The 17,068-nt window shown below is 46.1% G+C and overlaps 1 protein-coding gene across 3 annotated transcripts in view; it reads left to right on the top strand.

Annotated features, from left to right (window-relative positions):
- Positions 1-17,068, top strand: part of PDZRN3 (PDZ domain containing ring finger 3) — a 212,174-nt gene that overhangs the window by 152,669 nt on the left and 42,437 nt on the right. Inside the window, exon 1 of one of the 3 annotated variants that reach the window (XM_075574339.1) lies at positions 10,100-10,316. The exons of the other annotated variants lie outside the window; for them this stretch is intronic. Within the exon in view, the coding sequence (XP_075430454.1) occupies positions 10,248-10,316 (69 nt within the window). The 5' untranslated portion in view covers positions 10,100-10,247. Of the gene's footprint in view, positions 1-10,099; positions 10,317-17,068 lie in introns of those variants that run through there. 3 annotated transcript variants of the gene reach the window in all.

Below are 17,068 nucleotides of genomic sequence, written 5' to 3'. Positions count from 1 at the left end.
GCTCCTCTACACCTCTGCTGTTCTTGATTTAGGTTAGGTTACTTTAGCTTTTTTCTTGCCCTTCAGGGATTATTGGTTCTTCTTGGGACTTTATTTCAGTTTTCTCACATACCCTCATGTCCCATATTGTTCATCTGTTTATTGCAATCATACAAGGGATCAAGCGTTGAGCGCCTTTATCACTTTAATTGTTGTTCTCTCTGTGCAAATAGGCAGTGAATTGATGTCCAGACTGAGTTGGGGACGAAGGATAATGGAGGTGTGATATGTCTGCTTCAACCTCTCCCTATCGGTTTTATTAGTGAGCGATGCTAATGCGCAGAAATAGTTTCGCGCATTCTGACCTCCAGGATATCCTCGATCCAATTTTCACTAGTAGTAACAAAAAAAAACAAGAAAGAGCGAGGAGGACACGTGTAGACTTTAAAACAAATCTTTATGTAGAGAAGAGCAATTAAAAACTCGCATATAAAACATTGTAAACCAGCACATTATCCAAATCTCGGATGACGAAGCGAAGACTCGAAATGTGTACAGGATCGTACACAAGCGCGTTGGGACGTCTGATCCAACACCAGTAATATTTGGGAGCATCTGTTTTCGGGAAACTCTCTGGCATGGTATCGGTGGAAGGAGCCCCAGGATAAACATCGCTCTTTCCAGAATTCTCACCATAGGTTCCGAGATGTGTTCATTTCCTGTTGCTCTGTTCTTGTTCTTTCAGTATGCTTAATGCTCGTCAGCTAAGGCCCCGCTCCCAGAGTCAGCGCGCCTGCACTGCAGACAGGCGGGGCGCTGACATACACAGACCGATATGCGGTCTGTAGGGAGCGGGAGGTGGGCGGGAGTGGGAGGTTTGACAGGGAGGGGGGGCGTGGCTTGAGCGGAGGGACCCGCTATTCTCCCCACCCCCTCCAGGGACTCGGGCTGGAGATGCTGATGGTAAGCAACACACACACACACACACACACAGAGGCACTCATATACACACACACACACACAGGCACACACATACACACACACAGACAGGCACGCACATACACACACACAGGCACGCACGCACGCACTCAGACACACACACAGACAGGCACTCACGCTGCTTTCCCCCCACACTCCTCCCCGCTCCCCGAAGCCTCTCCTCCTCCCGAAGCCTCCCCTCCCCATTGGCTCACAGCCACACCACGAGACGCGTCAACGCTAGGGATCACCATTTTCTTGTATCCCATAGCGGCTGACGCGCCACAGCGTGTAGTGCGCTGTGCCGCGTGTAGTGCGCTGTGCCGCCAGGGGGGACCGGGACCGGCTCCGCAGGATTCCCCTGCTGGTGGGGAACTCGCGTGTGGCCGCCCGCGCCAACGAGCGCAGCGGGACCGAGGCCTAAGCAAGCTAGGAACCCAATGCTTGTATTTCCACTGTGTTCCACCTACAATGTGGCCTTTACAAGAACTGGTAATACCCAGGAATGGGACCTGGTTTATAACTGCATGAAATAACATCTTTTGTGGATTTGGGCTTTCTTCATGCGATTCTCAGCCAAGTAATCTAGGGGGGTGATTATCTAGGCAAGCCTATCCTTTCCCCAGGATTTCCTATCTTTTGCATATACAGGTGTCCTCAGTATCCGACTTTCCGTTATCCGTTGAACGGCTTATCCGACGCCGCATAATGCATTCCGCTGGACGCATAATCCGACGTCGGAACAATTTACCTGAGGCTCGCAACGGCGGATTAGCACGGACCCACAATCTGACGGCCCGTTATCCGACGACGGTTTGCGGGACGGTTTCCGGCGGATAAGCGAGGAACGCCTGCACTTGTTTTTCACTTGCTGACAGTAAACTGAAAGAAATTATGGCGTTTGTCCAGCTTTGAACCTCTAGCTTCTACCTGGTGATCAAAGACAACATGAGCGGCTTATCTTTTTATTTATTTCCTTTACTTTCTTGTTAACTTGTTGTGTGAAGAGGGGGAGGCGTCAATTTCCCAATCTTCGTAATGCATAATAATCCCCATTCACTGGTAGATAATGGAGGCTTTACGATTAACGACGTGGTTACTAAACATTGCTCTGACAGAGAAACCGGCGCCCGACGATACCTCACTTTAATGAGCCATAAAGTGCCTTCCGCTGTCGGAAGGTGTGTTATGAAATAGCACTGTTTAGTAAATATGCCCTCAATGCCACGCAGAAGTGCATGTGAACGTACCTCTGAAAATCGCAGCCAAACATTTCAGAATTTGGCTCCAAATGAACAATGGTGTCATCGTTTTATATTTGTAAATGACAAATATGTATCACAGGCTTATCTACCTGATATCCGAAAGGTTCTTGTCCTCTGCATCTAACCAACAAGGAGCTTTAAATGGCTTGAAGTATTAATTTATCTTATACATAATTCATGCAGCTACTTAAGGTCTAAAATTACATTTCACAGAAGATTTACTTTATTACAGCTAATAAGACTTATCTGTGTTGTACTTTATTTCTTAATAATAGGATTCTAATGGCTCACTCTTAATATATATAGAACATGGGTGCACAACTTCAGTCGTCAAGAACTACCAACAGGTCAGGCTTTCAGGATATCCCTGCTTCAGCACAGGTGGCTCAATCATTGGCTCAGTCTTCGAAGTCAGCTGAAGACTGAGCCACTGATTGACCCACTTGTGCTGAAGCAGGGGTATGCTGAAAACCTGACCTGTTGGTAGCTCTTGAGGACTGGAATTGTTCACCCCTGGTATAGTATGTTAGCTGTACAATTTGTGTTTGTGTTAAATTCTATTAGTTTGTACAGCACCTTGAGTGTTATCGGGCCAACATGAGAAATATGTCGTAGTTTCTGGGCTGCTGATTTTAAGACCTTATTGCGATATATTTGTATAATTTGTGTCCTGGTCTGCTAAACAAATGTCAGCTCATAGTAAATAAAGAATTTAAATAAGCTATGAAGAAATGGAAACAGTGTTAAATTAGTTTTATCACCTTACTAGGCAAAATGAGGAAATGAAGAAGAATGGTTTTTATGCCTTTGGCTTGTATCAGAATCGTCACACAAAGTACCAATGTCTTTACTCTGCTCCTATTGGTTGAAGCTCGAACCCATCAGCAAGTGGATTGATGACACACAGTACTCGCCGAATTTTCCTGACTTACACATAAATCAGATTGGCACGTACACTGGCTCAGGTATATATATCGCTGGCATCTACCGGAATTAGTCCATGCGGTGCCCAAAGCGGCACGCTGGTAGTGGAGCCCCCCTGTAAATGGGTTAAGGGGACTTACCTTGTCGCTCAGCACTCCGGCGGCGTCATGACGGCATGTGATGTTACGTTGCCATGGCAACGCATCGTCGTATGACGGCACGGCATCATTTGACGGCGGTCGCCATGGCAACGCGCCGCTACAGGAGGCAGCCCGCTCCGGAAAAGGTAACAACCCTCTAACAAAGGAACACACACCGCGCGCATCCTCCTCCCCCTCCTCCTGTTAGTGCCGGGATCCAACTTCCGACCGAAGGTAGGGGCGAGCTGGGGAGGGGGGGTTTGGGGGGTCCGCGCTCCCTCCTCCGGTTCCTCCCTCCCGGTCGGGTGGAAGTTGTATCCCGGCGCTGACAGAAGGAGGGGGCGTGGGGCCCTCGAAGGCGTGGGGCCCAAGGTGGCGGCCTTGCCCTAAGGCCGGCCTTAAATTATGCATTTCATTGCATTAAATGTTGCCATTCAGGAGGAGGGAAGGGGGGTACATAGTCTTTGTGGTGTGTCCTCAACCCCTCACACGCACACACGTTATGTTATTTTCCACTTCACATACTAAACAAAGATTCATTGTGAAGTATCAGCTGCAGCCTCCCTGATTCCTGCCTCGTCTTGTATATATATATATTCCTTACAACGGGCTCTTCTGCACTTGGTAATTGCATTAGTGGTGCATTAAGCAGAACAATAGCTGTGGGTTTTAACTGGCCTACAAGCATCCATTTTTGGCAAATGAATGACTCGACGCTGTACGGTGCATTCTAGTGAGAGTTTACAAAGATTGAGAGTGTAGGAAGACAAAAGGATGAAATTAGATTGGGACGAAAATTCCAGGCCAGCCTGGTTCCCGAAAGGCAGGTTAAAAGTTCACTCATACACAACTGAGACCTCTTTTAAATGTATCAGTGTTTTCCGGGGATGTCCACTGCAGCCATTAGAATGCATTACTGGCAACTGCAGATCATGCTTAACCTCTCTCACTGACCAGAGACCAGGGAGGTCAAGTTTAACAACCGGCTCTAGAGGTTCATTGAGCACCAAATGTTTATCTCCTTGAAGAGGATTGCGAAGAGACGGAGAGGCACTGAGATAAGAATAATAAGCCTTGTTGTGATCTGTTTTTTCAGAAAATGTAGCGGTTTTTTTTATATACGTCATGAAACTTTCAATATATACCTTGCTGTATCAAACAGCTTCCATTGGGTAATTATCAAGTCATTATGGGGCAATGCACATGGGTTTAAGTGATAGGGACTTATTCTATATCTGCTGAAGTGGCTGAATGAGACTTTTCAGACAACATTCCCCATTGAACCTTAAAGGCATCGGCTGTCTGGCTGGACCATACTCCAACATGATATATACTCCAACATGATATATGCTCCATGCCACAATGAGCAGCAACTTCACCTTTTGTTTCAACACTGTCCCTCTTTCCCTCTGCAGTGTAAGTGCTCAGCAGCTGGGCCCTCATTCCCTTCTGTATCTGCTTGTGCACATCTGTCCTTATTTGTATGGAACTCTGTTTATGTAATTATCAAATCTCTGTACCCCCATTTGTACCGTGCTGCGGAATATGTTGGTGCTTTGCAAATGAATAATAGTTGAAGTCAGTTGGGAATTGCGTCCCGATCGGCCACTGTAGATGATAAAGAATAAAGTCCTTAATATGGGATATAGAAACGTGTGGATTTGTATGCAGTTTAATCCACATGCTCTGTAGACCGTTAGTGTAAAAAAAATATTGTGCCTCCGAAACAAAAGAATAAGGTTACCCAACTACCTGGGCTCTGAGACGTCCCACTACATTCAATGCTCAATAAAATATTTCATATTATTGGCTCAATTACTGTAGTTTGACATGCAGCATACTGCTTTGCAAGCAAATCGTTTAATGGGGGGAATAATGCAGGATTTGACTAAATAATTGACATTACAGTACTTATCTTTTTTCTTTTTTTTTTTTTTTTGTAAAGCAGCTAAATCCACTAAGAATGCTAATCATCATTAACCCATACGCTGCCAGAGGGTCTTCAGTGCTTCACAGCATCACAATTTGCCATAATAAAATCCTGGTGGATTCCCAACGCACCATTTAAGGATAAGGAGCGGCTCAGTGAGTAGAGACACTGACTGGTACTGAGTTTGAAGAGTTTCGGGGAACCTGGTTCAATTCCCGGTGTCGGCTCCTTGTGACCTGGGGCAAGTCACCATCCCCCAGGCACCAAAAACATAGATTGTAAGCTCCACGGGGCAGGGACCTGTGCCTGCAAAATGTCCCTGTACGTAAAAACTAGCATCTATACAAGAACATGCTATTATTTTATTTGAGAAGATCTGTAGTGAAGAAGAAAAACTTGGTGCCTGCTCATTAAATATCTAAGTATTAGACCTCTCTATATCTATTATGCCTGCTCATTATCAAGAAATGCATTTGCGTAATGTAGAGCTGCTTCGTGTTATTGGTTTACCGTTGCCCTCACGTAGCGAATTGTGGGTTGTTTGAGAAGGGGCAAATCTGAGTTCTTTGCAACACTGTAGGAAACACATTTTTGTCACGTGCTAGATTGTGCAGGCCTTCCATGTATTTGTGGATCCGCAGCTAAACTAGAAAACTCACCTTGGATTATGTTCCCATCAAGACAGAAACGCAGAACCCACGTGTGACCTTTCCATGGCCCAAAAAAGCCCTATATCAAGGTAATTACCCAATGCATGAAGGTTTAAGTGCACCAGCATTGAGTGTCTGGTATGAAGTTACTGAACCACAGGAAATTAAAGACTTCTCATCTGTGATGGGATAAAAAAAATTAATCACCGTGAAAATCAAAGAGAAAATGACACAACCCAAACTCTCACCAGTGTTTCCTGACATTTCGACCACATTTGCTAAATGGTGTTAGGCTGCGAGTCACCTTGCTCTTGATTTGGAGTTTATACGTAGTCGCAAACATAGCGTTGTCGTAAAGTTGATAGCGATGCACCATCGCTCAGTTAGAAAGTAAACAGAGTCGTAAACCCCTGTTCTTAAAATATTGTAATGAGGTCTCAGATTGGGGCCGTTGGCTTCGCTTAATTTAAGCGTAACACGGCTGTGTGTAAACCTTTGCGGTTGCGCCGAATAAATACATCCGTGTTACCTTTACGCTTCAGGGAATGAGTACACGCCCTATATAGTGTTACTTTCCGGGGCCTTCTTTCAGGTTGGAACCACTCTGCACAGGAGAAGCAGCGAGCGCCGCGATATCCCGATGCAGGACGCAGGCCGCCAGCGCGCTGAACGCCACAGAACATTTCACGGGATGTCAAAGTGCCCATTGAGTGCATCAGGCCGGCCAAACATATTAACTCTAACGGGATACATTGTTTCTCTTCTGCCTGGTCTACATCTATTATCCTGAAGCGCGCGCGGCTGAATAAGCGGCATTTGCAGCCATGGTTTCCAAGAGAAAGTCCTGGAAATGGTCGGTCCTTGTAGTGTAGCAAAGTTTGCACTTTGTCCATGTTGGGGCGTGATTTTAAACAACCATTAAACCAACCCATACAAGACAGGTGCAATGTAATGGGGAACGCCCACGTTGAGCTCATTTGAAGAAATTAGGTATAGACGCGCTGTAGCTCTGACAATGGGGTTATTAGATTAGCAACCGCGCCATCAGTGTTTTGCTCCTATTTTTGGACAACTCTAAATCGGGGTCTTATTTTGCGATATAACGCCACTGTTGTTGGCCAGTTCATTTACATAGGCTGTAAATTTCATTAGGACTTAGTATCATTTAGGAGATCGGGACCTTTCTGGTGAAAGTGGGAATGCACTGTTACAGTGGGTTTTGCTACAACCTTATTAAAGTTTGGCGGTTTTCGTAATGCTATATGAGAAACGCTGGGAAAATTTGCTTGCATAGCAAAAAACCACACATTTTGAAATAAATGCATATTAAATAGAACAGGGGTCGGCCAACTCCAGTCCTCAGTCTTTGACTGGGTCACTGATTGAGCCACTTGTGCTGAAGCAGGGATATCCTTAAAACCTGACCTGTTGGGGGCCCTTGAGGACTGAGTTGAACGTCCCTGAAATAGAACGACTTCACACACCCCTAAACTGTTACATCTGATCTGTAGCATTTAGTCTTTGTGTGTTAGCCACTCACACCCCGCCACTGTTACATGGCATAGACTTGTACACAGTCCTTCTTAAGCTTTGGTTTAAAGAAGCTGACCCCCTACTCCCCTTTTTTTTTACATAGACGGAAAGCAGGGGGCCACCGGAAATGAATAGGGGTAATTTCCTCTCCGGGGATCCCCCAGTTTCTGCGATACATATCGGTAAAGGTGCAGCAGGTGCTACTTTGTATTTAAATCCTTGGCATCAACTGGAACAGTCTACTGGAGCCTCTCAGAGCCGCCACCAGGCTAACTTCTTTCAAAACTAAAGCGGTCTCACATTTTAATCTGGTCTGTAACTGTTACATACGCCTATAATATATATTCTCTTACTGTGCATGCAATGTCTTGTATATAATGTATACCCTGCTCACTTAATGTAACTATGTATTTGTAACCATGTATTTGTCACCATAACTCTGTGTCCAGGACACACTTCAAAACGAGAGGTAACTCTCAATGTATTACTTCCTGGTAACACATTGTTATAAATAAATCATGCGAGCCAATACGAAGCTCGGACTGATGACATTGCAGCTTTCTATTGGCCTGCATGACGCAGGAGATTTAAACCTCCATTTTGTTTCCCCTGTAGGGGATGGTACCGAGTTACCTTTAGCTATAAGTATCTCAGGAAACCTGCTTCCCATCATGGTAGAAAAATAAAGAGGGAGGTTCGGGGTGGATCGAGCAGGAGGACTGCACCTTTAATATGGCTAAAATCCCGATTTGATATCCAGACGTATGTAAAGTCCTGGTTGTGAGACGTCTCTGCATCACTGACATAAATGAGCAATGAGATGCCACCTTGCCCAGCACACTGAGTGACAGATGCCCGTTTCAGAAATGGCATTTTCTATGCCCTGCTAACTCTGCTTCACTAACGTAGCCAATTACTGAGCTAAACCTCGTTCTCCATAAATTGGATGCCAAGAAGTGTGTACATGTTTTGTGTCACCTTAATCTACAACCCGTATAATTTATTGGTGCTGTTTAGGAGGACATTGATCTCGGTGGAGTTTAGGTTCTGCTGAATGTAAATTAAACATCCTATATTATCCATACTATCCATACTATCCATATTATCCATACTACTCAGAAGGGAGGAGGCTTCAGAGTTGCTCATTAAAGGCAATCCAAGCATGCAATTTTGTTGTCAATTTTTATTTTTTAAACATAGGATTGAAGCAGGGGGTGTCCGGAGCTGAACCCCACTCATTTCAGCTTTGGGGACCTCCTGCTTCTGGAGATACAGACCTCCAGGCTGCCGGTAGATGCCCAGCTAGCAGGGTTCATGTAATAACAGAGTTTCAAAGCCCCCCCGCACCCAGCGGGCCAATAGGATGCCGTGACATCATCAGATTCGGCGCCCTATTGGCCCGCGTGACGGGGGAGCTTTAAACTTGAAATCCCAACTAGCCCAGCTGGAGCTGCGACCAGCACCCCATACAGGAGGTCTGTATCTCTGGAAGCAGGGGGTCCCCGCAGCTGAAATGAATGGGGTTCAGCTCTGGAGACCCCCTTCTACATTCCTGTTAAAAAGATGTAAAAATTGCCAACAGAATCACCGTCTTGGATTGCTTCTTTAACTAGCTATTGTGATTTTTTTCCCGCTGCTCGAGAACCTCCCTTTACCTCCCAAAAAGTGCAGAGCAGAAGAACGGTGCAGGACAAACAGGAGCAAATGGGAGCTGGAGAATCAATGAGTATCAGTGTTGCACCTTCCAACAAATGAATATTTGATTCAAAGGATATATGTATTTCACTCAAAACCAAGATCATTTCAGCAGGTAAATTATGTCTCCGAGGTCGTGCGACCATGTAACAGCTCTGTGTGATCTTTGGTAATTCACCTAGTTTATAAAAAATCCGATTGTAAGTTCTTCAGGTCAGTGATACTTTATGTGGGTATTGATCTGTCATGTACAACTCCAGTCCTCAAACCTCCCCTCCCCACCCCCCAACAGGTCAGGTTTTTCATGATATCCCAGCTTTAGCACAGGTGGCTCAATCAGCCCCTGCTTCAGCACAGGTGGCTCAATCAGCCCCTGCTTCAGCACAGATGGCTCAATTAGTTCCTGCTTCAGGACAGGTGGCTCAATGAATCCCTGCTTCAGCACAGGGGCTTTGACCCTCTAATTGAGCCATATTTGCTGAAGCTGGGACATCCTGAAAACCTGATCTTTTCATCGTCCTAGATGTGCACCTGTTTCAAGACGATGCCTAGATTTAGTGCCCCGCGTTTTAATGTGTCAAAGCTCCATATTTCCGGTGCCACACAATAATCCCGGGTCCATATCTCCTAAAACTTGACAACCATACTGTTGCTGTAGCCTCACCGTGCTTCCAGGTTACACGCATGTACAGATCTCTGCAAAACAGTGGGAGCTGTCCCAAGTGACTGCCGTCAAATCGTGTTACCCTGTTTATCTGTAATTGCAGGAAAATGCTCTGGGTCTTGTTGTATTACAAGTAAACAACACGCGCTTGCTTGTTAATAAGATATATTTTGTCTCTCGTAGTCCGCAATTATAGCTTCCGTATCGCCGTGTGGAATGAATAGTCAATGGGATCTGATTAATATGCATGAGTAGCAGTATTTAGTGTGTGCGCTGGACCACTGTACAGCCGCCTGACTCGAGCAGTAGAGGGAGGGCTGTGTGCTGAGAAGGAAAAGAGGGAAGGCACAGAGGACGAACAGTTGCCTTCTGTCACCAATGTGAATTGGAGCAGTTGCACGGACCAATGTGAATTGGAGCAGTTGCACGGACTCTCCCGTACTGTATAGGATAACTGCATGCATGCGTGAGGTCTGACCTTCAGTAAACATGGGATGCAGCCTGTGTCGCCTGCGGAGACAAGACGAGGAATACAGATTGCTGTATGAAGTTTGCCAGGTAAACAGCACGAGATTCATTTGCAGATGTGCATGGGGGTTTTCTCTTTGTGCAGCAGGAGTTACCTGAGCTTATTAACCCTCCTGGCTGCCAACGGGATAAGGGAATCGACCGCATGTGTAAATAGACTAAAAATCTGGAGATAATAATTTCACATTGTTTTGTAGATGTGTGTATTGTTCAGTCTGTGTTGTACTATTTGCGTTAGACAATTTCAGGGGTGACTGCTATGAAGCGAGGTACCTATAAGCAATAGTTGGAGTTATAAAACTAGTATGGTTGTCCTTAAATTTCAAGGCAACCTTGGAAAATCATTGTCTCCATGTTTGGTGGTTTTAGTTAATTCCCTGCTGGACGGGTCAGCTTTGTGATACTTTGAACCCTTCTGGAATTGGGTCAGAAGAAGGACCATGGTTAAATGACCCTTTTTAGTGCCTGGTGAGCATTGCAAGGCATTGCAGTGCTTCTCTGGCAGTGAAGAGATTCAGAGACAGATACAGTAACAGGATAGCTTTTGATGCTGAACTCTGCCTGGAATTGGAGTTTGGCAGAACATTGCGCCAAGTGTGTGATATCCTTACACGTGGGCCTGAGAATAACATGATGTGCCCTCTGCCTGCAGGGGGGCGACCAACTTTTTGCTTATTTTCTGACAGTGAAAACCCTTTCACTCCCAATGCGTTCCCTGGCGCCTATCGGAGCTATGTTTGGTATATTAAGTTCATTGCCTGCTCTTCCAGCAATGCACGGGTTAACAATACCTAAACCTAATCCGAGCTGGAAATGCGGAATCAGGGGGAAAACTGTATTCTTCTTGTGTCTTCGTCTGTTAACGTTTGAGTCGGAAATGACAGCTGTCTCTTCTTTTATTTGCTGAATTATACGCTACTTTTTTAATTTCGTTGTCAGTAATTGGACATTTGAAATCAATTTAAACAATTTTCTTTATTTATATAATGTAGCTATGCAGTGTGTGTGTGTGTGTGTGTGTGTGTGTGTGTGTGTGTGTGTGTGTGTGTGTGTGTGTGTGTGTGTGTGTGTGTGTGTGTGTGTGTGTGTGTGTGTGTGTATTGGGCACACACTTGGCTAGTATAAGCCACACTACTGGACAGAGTGCTTGAAAGGTTCTGTACAAAAATAACAAAGGGATAGACACACCATGAACATGCAAAAAAATATATTTTATTGGTTCAACATTTTGACTACCCAAGGCTTCAGTGGGTAGCTGAAATGTTGGGCCAATAAATTAAACGTTATTGCGTATTTATGGTGTGCCTATCCCTTTGTTATTATATATATATATATATATATATATATATATATATATATATATATATATATATATATATATAATGTAGCTCTGCTACAGAGTTCTGTTTGGGAAACTGCTCAGTTCTGATGCTGTTTGCATCCTTTAGTATTGCTATTGTAGTTGATAGGAAGCTGGCATAGAACGCCATCTCTCAGGAAGCAGGAGCAGGATATAGATGCGTGGGAGTTCATACTGAGACAAAAATGGTCCACAACATCTTCTAAAGGTAGAACATGTTAGAGTCAGACCATATCTGAATTGTATGTGTTACAGCTGTAATTCCCAGACTCGCTAGTAGAGGTCGCTGTGTGTTTCAGTTTGAGAAGGGATGTTGATGACTACCTGTATTCAATCACGGGCAGTGACGTGCCAGTAAAAAGCAAAGGTACTCCTCCCGATTTACAAGAGCGGTTTTGTTAAAGCCGGGACGAAAGTTCTTCTCAAAAGGTCTTCATTTTCCAAGCAGCGGCTCCCACATTGTACTGCGCTACGGAATATGTTGGTAAAAGATAATAATACGTGAGGTAGAACAGGATAAGAGGGGCGTGTAAAGCAACTGTTCCACTTCGGTTTTTTTTTTAGAAAATAAAAAAGCTCAATCATTTTTAAATGTTACGCATAATTCCCCTGAAAATGAATTACAAATAAGAACCAGTCATTCTCTACAGCCGGGGTGCTCAGCGCCACTCCTCAAAGCCCCACCAACAGGTCAGGTTTTCCCAGCTTCAGCACAGGTGGCTCAATCAGTCCCTGCTTCAACACAGGTGGTGCAGTCTTCGACTGAGCCTCTGATTGAGCCACCCTGTGCTGAAGCTGTGAAATCCTGAAAACCTGGCCTGTTGGGGGGGAGGTGGGGGGGGGGGGCTTGAGGACTGGAGTTGAGCCCCCCTGCTCTATACAATACATAGTACCACTATAGTAGCGTCACTGATCTCTTTGATCACTGTCACACTTTGGCATACTGATTGTATATCATGATGAGCAATGCTTTGCTAGCTCCTTTGGCAGGGAAGGGGTTAATGCTGCCCTGCTGCCATTTATAGCTGCCCCTGTTATATAGTCCCCCGGCATTCTTGGTATAATTATAGGTGAGGGTTCACATCAGGGCTTTGAAGAGAAGGTAAGAAGACTTCTCGCCCTCTGTGTGTTAATCCACCCCACCCCACCCTATCCTATCCCAACCCACCCTACCATACCCCAACCCACCCTACCATACCCCACCCCACACCCACCCCTCCCCAACCCACCCTACCATACCCCACCCCACACCCACCCCTCCCCAACCCACCCTACCATACCCCACCCCACCCTCCCCAACCCAACCCACCCTACCCCACCCCACCCAACCCAACCCACCCTACCATACCCCACCCTACCATACCCCACCCTACCATACCCCACCCCACACCCACCCCTCCCCCACCCGGAAACCGGCTCGTGATGGTATGACCGCCACAGCAGGCTCGAGGTCACATTGTTTGTGCGGCTGCTTGTGTTTAGACCAGGCGGATAGGGAGCCCTCTGCGTGGCCATGTTTCTCATACAGTCTGGGTCTGATGACTGGGGATGGTTCGCAGGCTGAGAAGTGCAGCAGGCAGAACCAACTGAGTCGTGTCGGTGTCCGGAATGCGCTCCGCAGTTTATGTAACAGAGGAAAGCCGTGTGCCCAGTGTCATTTAGGACAGAGGTGCTCAACTCCCGTCCTCAAGATCCCCCAACAGGCCAGGTTTTAAGGATATTCCAGCTTTAGCACAGGTGACTCAATTGAGCCACCTGTGCTGAAGCAGGGCTGATTGCGCAACCTGTGCTGAAGCTGGGACTGATTAAGCCACCTGTGCTGAAGCAGGGACTGATTAAGCCAACTGTCCTGAAGCTGGGATATCCTTACAATCCGCCCATTTGGGGAGGTCTTGAGGGCTGGAGTTGAACACCCCTGATTAGGCAACGCAACTCCCATTGTTGAAGTGCATTGTATAATATCCCTAGCTCGAACCCCACAGGCCTGCCACACAGTACTCTGCAATTCTGCTGCACGATGTGCAAAAGAAATCCTGGTGCTTTCACAATCCTGGTTCATTGTAACCTTCTATGCTAACCAAGACGGGACCCCTTCACTGCTAGAGTGGTGGGTGCGTGCAGGCACTTAAGGGGTTAAGTACGTTTGAGATGGATGTAACTGCATCGTCTCTTGGGAACAAATGTTATATTAAGAATCCGGTGATTCGCTGCAAAAAAAAAAAATCTTCCTATCGGTCAAGTAATAAAACGCAGTATTGATTGGTTCTGGCATTGTGCCCGGGGCAAAAGCAGATGTATCAGGATGAGTTACGGAACAGTTTTGTACAGTGTGAGTCAGTCAAACGCAGGCACTCTGTGTGACAGCGTTACAGCATTGTGTAACAATGTTTGCACCCTGTGCGCGATGGGGTTCTATGGAAGAAGCGTGCGTGAAAATGATCAATTCTGTATGTATGTATTTTATATGTATAGCACCAACCAGCTACACAGCGCTTTACCATTCTTACACTAATACATTAATATTACAATATAGAATATGATAATACAGATGGGATAAGTGCATCAAGACATAAATGTAACATTGGGAGAAGGGAGTTCCTGCCCCAAAGAGCTTGCAATCTAATCGGCGTGCGGGGTGAGTAACAGAATCAGTAGGAATAAATTTGAGTGCATCAGAGCAGGGGTGCGCAAATTGGGGGGCGCGAGATTTTCTGTAAAGGCGCACTGCTTACAGAGGCCCCGCGCTCTTCCCAAAGCATTTAAATGAAATGTCACATGCCGACGCAGCGTCAACAACCCCAGAGACATGGGGGGGGGGAGGGTCCAGTGGGGGAGAGCAGGCAGGGGAGCGCAGAGGAACACGTTTGCGCACCCCTGCATTACAGTAGGTATAAGAGCTTAGTAGGGGTCATCAAGGATTATTTAAATGTATAATTGAACAGGTGCGTTCTCAGATGGGTATTGATGTTTGAGAGAGGAGGAACTTGGAGGACATATAGAGGGAGTTACAGAGTTTGAGGTAGGGGGCAATGTGGGGGAAGGGGTTTGTGTGAGAGAACTGTAGTGACAAATGGGGTAGAGTGGACAGGCCTGAGCAGAGGGTAAGGAGTGAGTAGGGGTATAGCGAGAGATTAAAGCTGAGATATAGGGAGGTGGAAAGAGCCTGGAAAGAGAGAAATAATGTGTAGTGAATGCAGTTTGATAGGAACCCAACAGAGTTTTCAGAAATTGACCGAGAGGAGAGCGATGTTTTCCTTGCAGCAGCAGCATTTTGAATAAATTGAAGGGTAGAAGCTGCGAGGCGGGGAGGCCAGTAAGAAGAAGGTTGCAGTAGTCCAGATGGGAGAGAATGAGGGCATGCATTAACTATTATGCCATATCATTGTATAACATATTTATTTATAAAATGTTTTACTAGGAAGTAATACATTGAGCGTTACCTCTCGTTTTCAAGTATGTCCTGTAATCCGACATTGCATGGAGCATAGTATCCTATGTGGTTATGTGTTGATTCTTTAAGCCAGTGCTTCTCAACCTTTTTTGTGCAGGGTCACACTAAAGGATTTTTTAAAATCTTGGGGTGCCCCTGATCCTCTGACCTCGCTCATCCCCGTCCTCGCTTACACCCAACACACTCGTCCTCTTCACAGGCATCACCCTTTTACTTAACACACACTCCACATGTATCATCCCTTCTCTGACAGCACACTCGCCCTCTTTCTTGATCATACATATCACATCCACCCCCTTCTCATGCACTCCACACCTTCCACCACCCCACACAAAGCTTTCAACACTTCTCTGCCCCATACAAAGCCATCACACTCTCCTCCCCACATAGAGCCCCCACGCCTTCACCCGTCCCTCCCACCTGCCCACACATCTAAAACATGTCAGCTGCTCAGCGGATGAGTCTTGCGCTGTCTGTAGATGGAGGGGTTCCTCTCTCTCTCTCCTCTGTGCCGGGCAGAGAGACGCGAGGCGGATCACAGCCTCTACATTTCCAGGCAGCAGAGGACATGCCTCACGGAGCAGCCAGGGACCGTGGCACCCTTGATAGAGGTCGCAGCATGCCACGTTTCCGTGGCATGCTTGGCAGAGGGTTGAGGCATACCAGACTTCCATGACACCCTGGTTGAGAACTACTGCGTCAAGCTGGGACGTTGTGATTTACTCAGTTACTTTAATGCGAGGACTTCAGTCTTATTCTCAGCCTCCTATCCAGGAAGGTTCATTCAGAATGTACAAAAAGCAAAAGGAGATAACACACCTCTTAACGCTCACTTATTTGGGGGGATTCTCACTAACTTTTAGTATGTGGTCTACTCTCTAACACTCCAGTGGCATCTGACTGATAAAGCCATGACATCAAAATGGGGGGGGGGAACAAAATCTCACTTCTTTGGGTTTTTGGTATCTGCCACTGTATTTTAACCACTTATATCCTGCAGCACATCCGCACGTCCATGACAGAGGGGGTTTAATATGCTCCCTTCCCTGGCTTGTTGCTGAAATGTCTCTGACCAAAGAAAGGTAAAAAAAAAAAAACAAGTTCTGTGCTATGGAAGGAGCTCCAACAAATGACAATTGCAGAGAGCCCCCCGTACATCTGTCTCCCCGAGTCCTAGCGAGGATCAAATATACCAGCACTCACGCTTTATCCTTCCCTTCATCCACTAATAACTCGGAGAGCCTCTCTTCATTAGGGGATTTGGCACGCTGCCGGCAATTTCATTTTGGGCTGCTGTGAGCTTAATGATGCAGAACGATATTCTCCCCTCTTGTCGTGGAAATACCTTATTGTAGCTTTAATCACATAATAAAAGGCATATTAAGACACCTAGTCATCATGGGCCGTTGGGCATATCGCGCGCGGGTTTAACCCCTTCCCTGCCATGGCAATGCATTGGGGGGGGGGGGGGTAGCAAGAGGTTAGCAACGCTGACATTTTTGGATTGGATCTCGGAGACTCCTTTGTTTAGCATTTGGATGCGAGTTTCCCCTTACTTGTGGTGATACCTTTAGAAACGTGTAATAAATTAATTACTTACTGTGCTGTAGCACTCTTATAACGCCTCTCGCTGACAAGAAATGTTACAGGAGCAATCCAGGGACCCCCTGCTTTTTACCTCTGAAGGGGGCGCCGGTATCTCCTGCACGTTTAAAGCTCCCGCGTCACGCGGGCCAATAGGAAGCCGCGCCGGGTGACATCACAGCTTCCTATTGGTCCGCAGGAGCTTTGAAAAGAGGTAATTATGTGAACCCTTCTAGTCGAACTGGAGTGGCTACTGGCACCTATCTGTATCTCCGGAAGGGGGTTCTCAGGAGCTGAAATTAATGGGGTTCAGCTTCGGAGACCCCCAGCTTCAATCTGCTGTAAAAAAAAATATATATATACTGTATATATATATAAATAATGAGA

Source organism: Ascaphus truei, chromosome 17 (assembly GCF_040206685.1).
Source record: "Ascaphus truei isolate aAscTru1 chromosome 17, aAscTru1.hap1, whole genome shotgun sequence".
NCBI classification, from domain to species: Eukaryota; Metazoa; Chordata; class Amphibia; order Anura; family Ascaphidae; genus Ascaphus; species Ascaphus truei.
The sequence above is the reverse complement of the archived record's forward strand: the minus strand, read 5'-3'. Positions and strand labels throughout refer to the sequence as shown.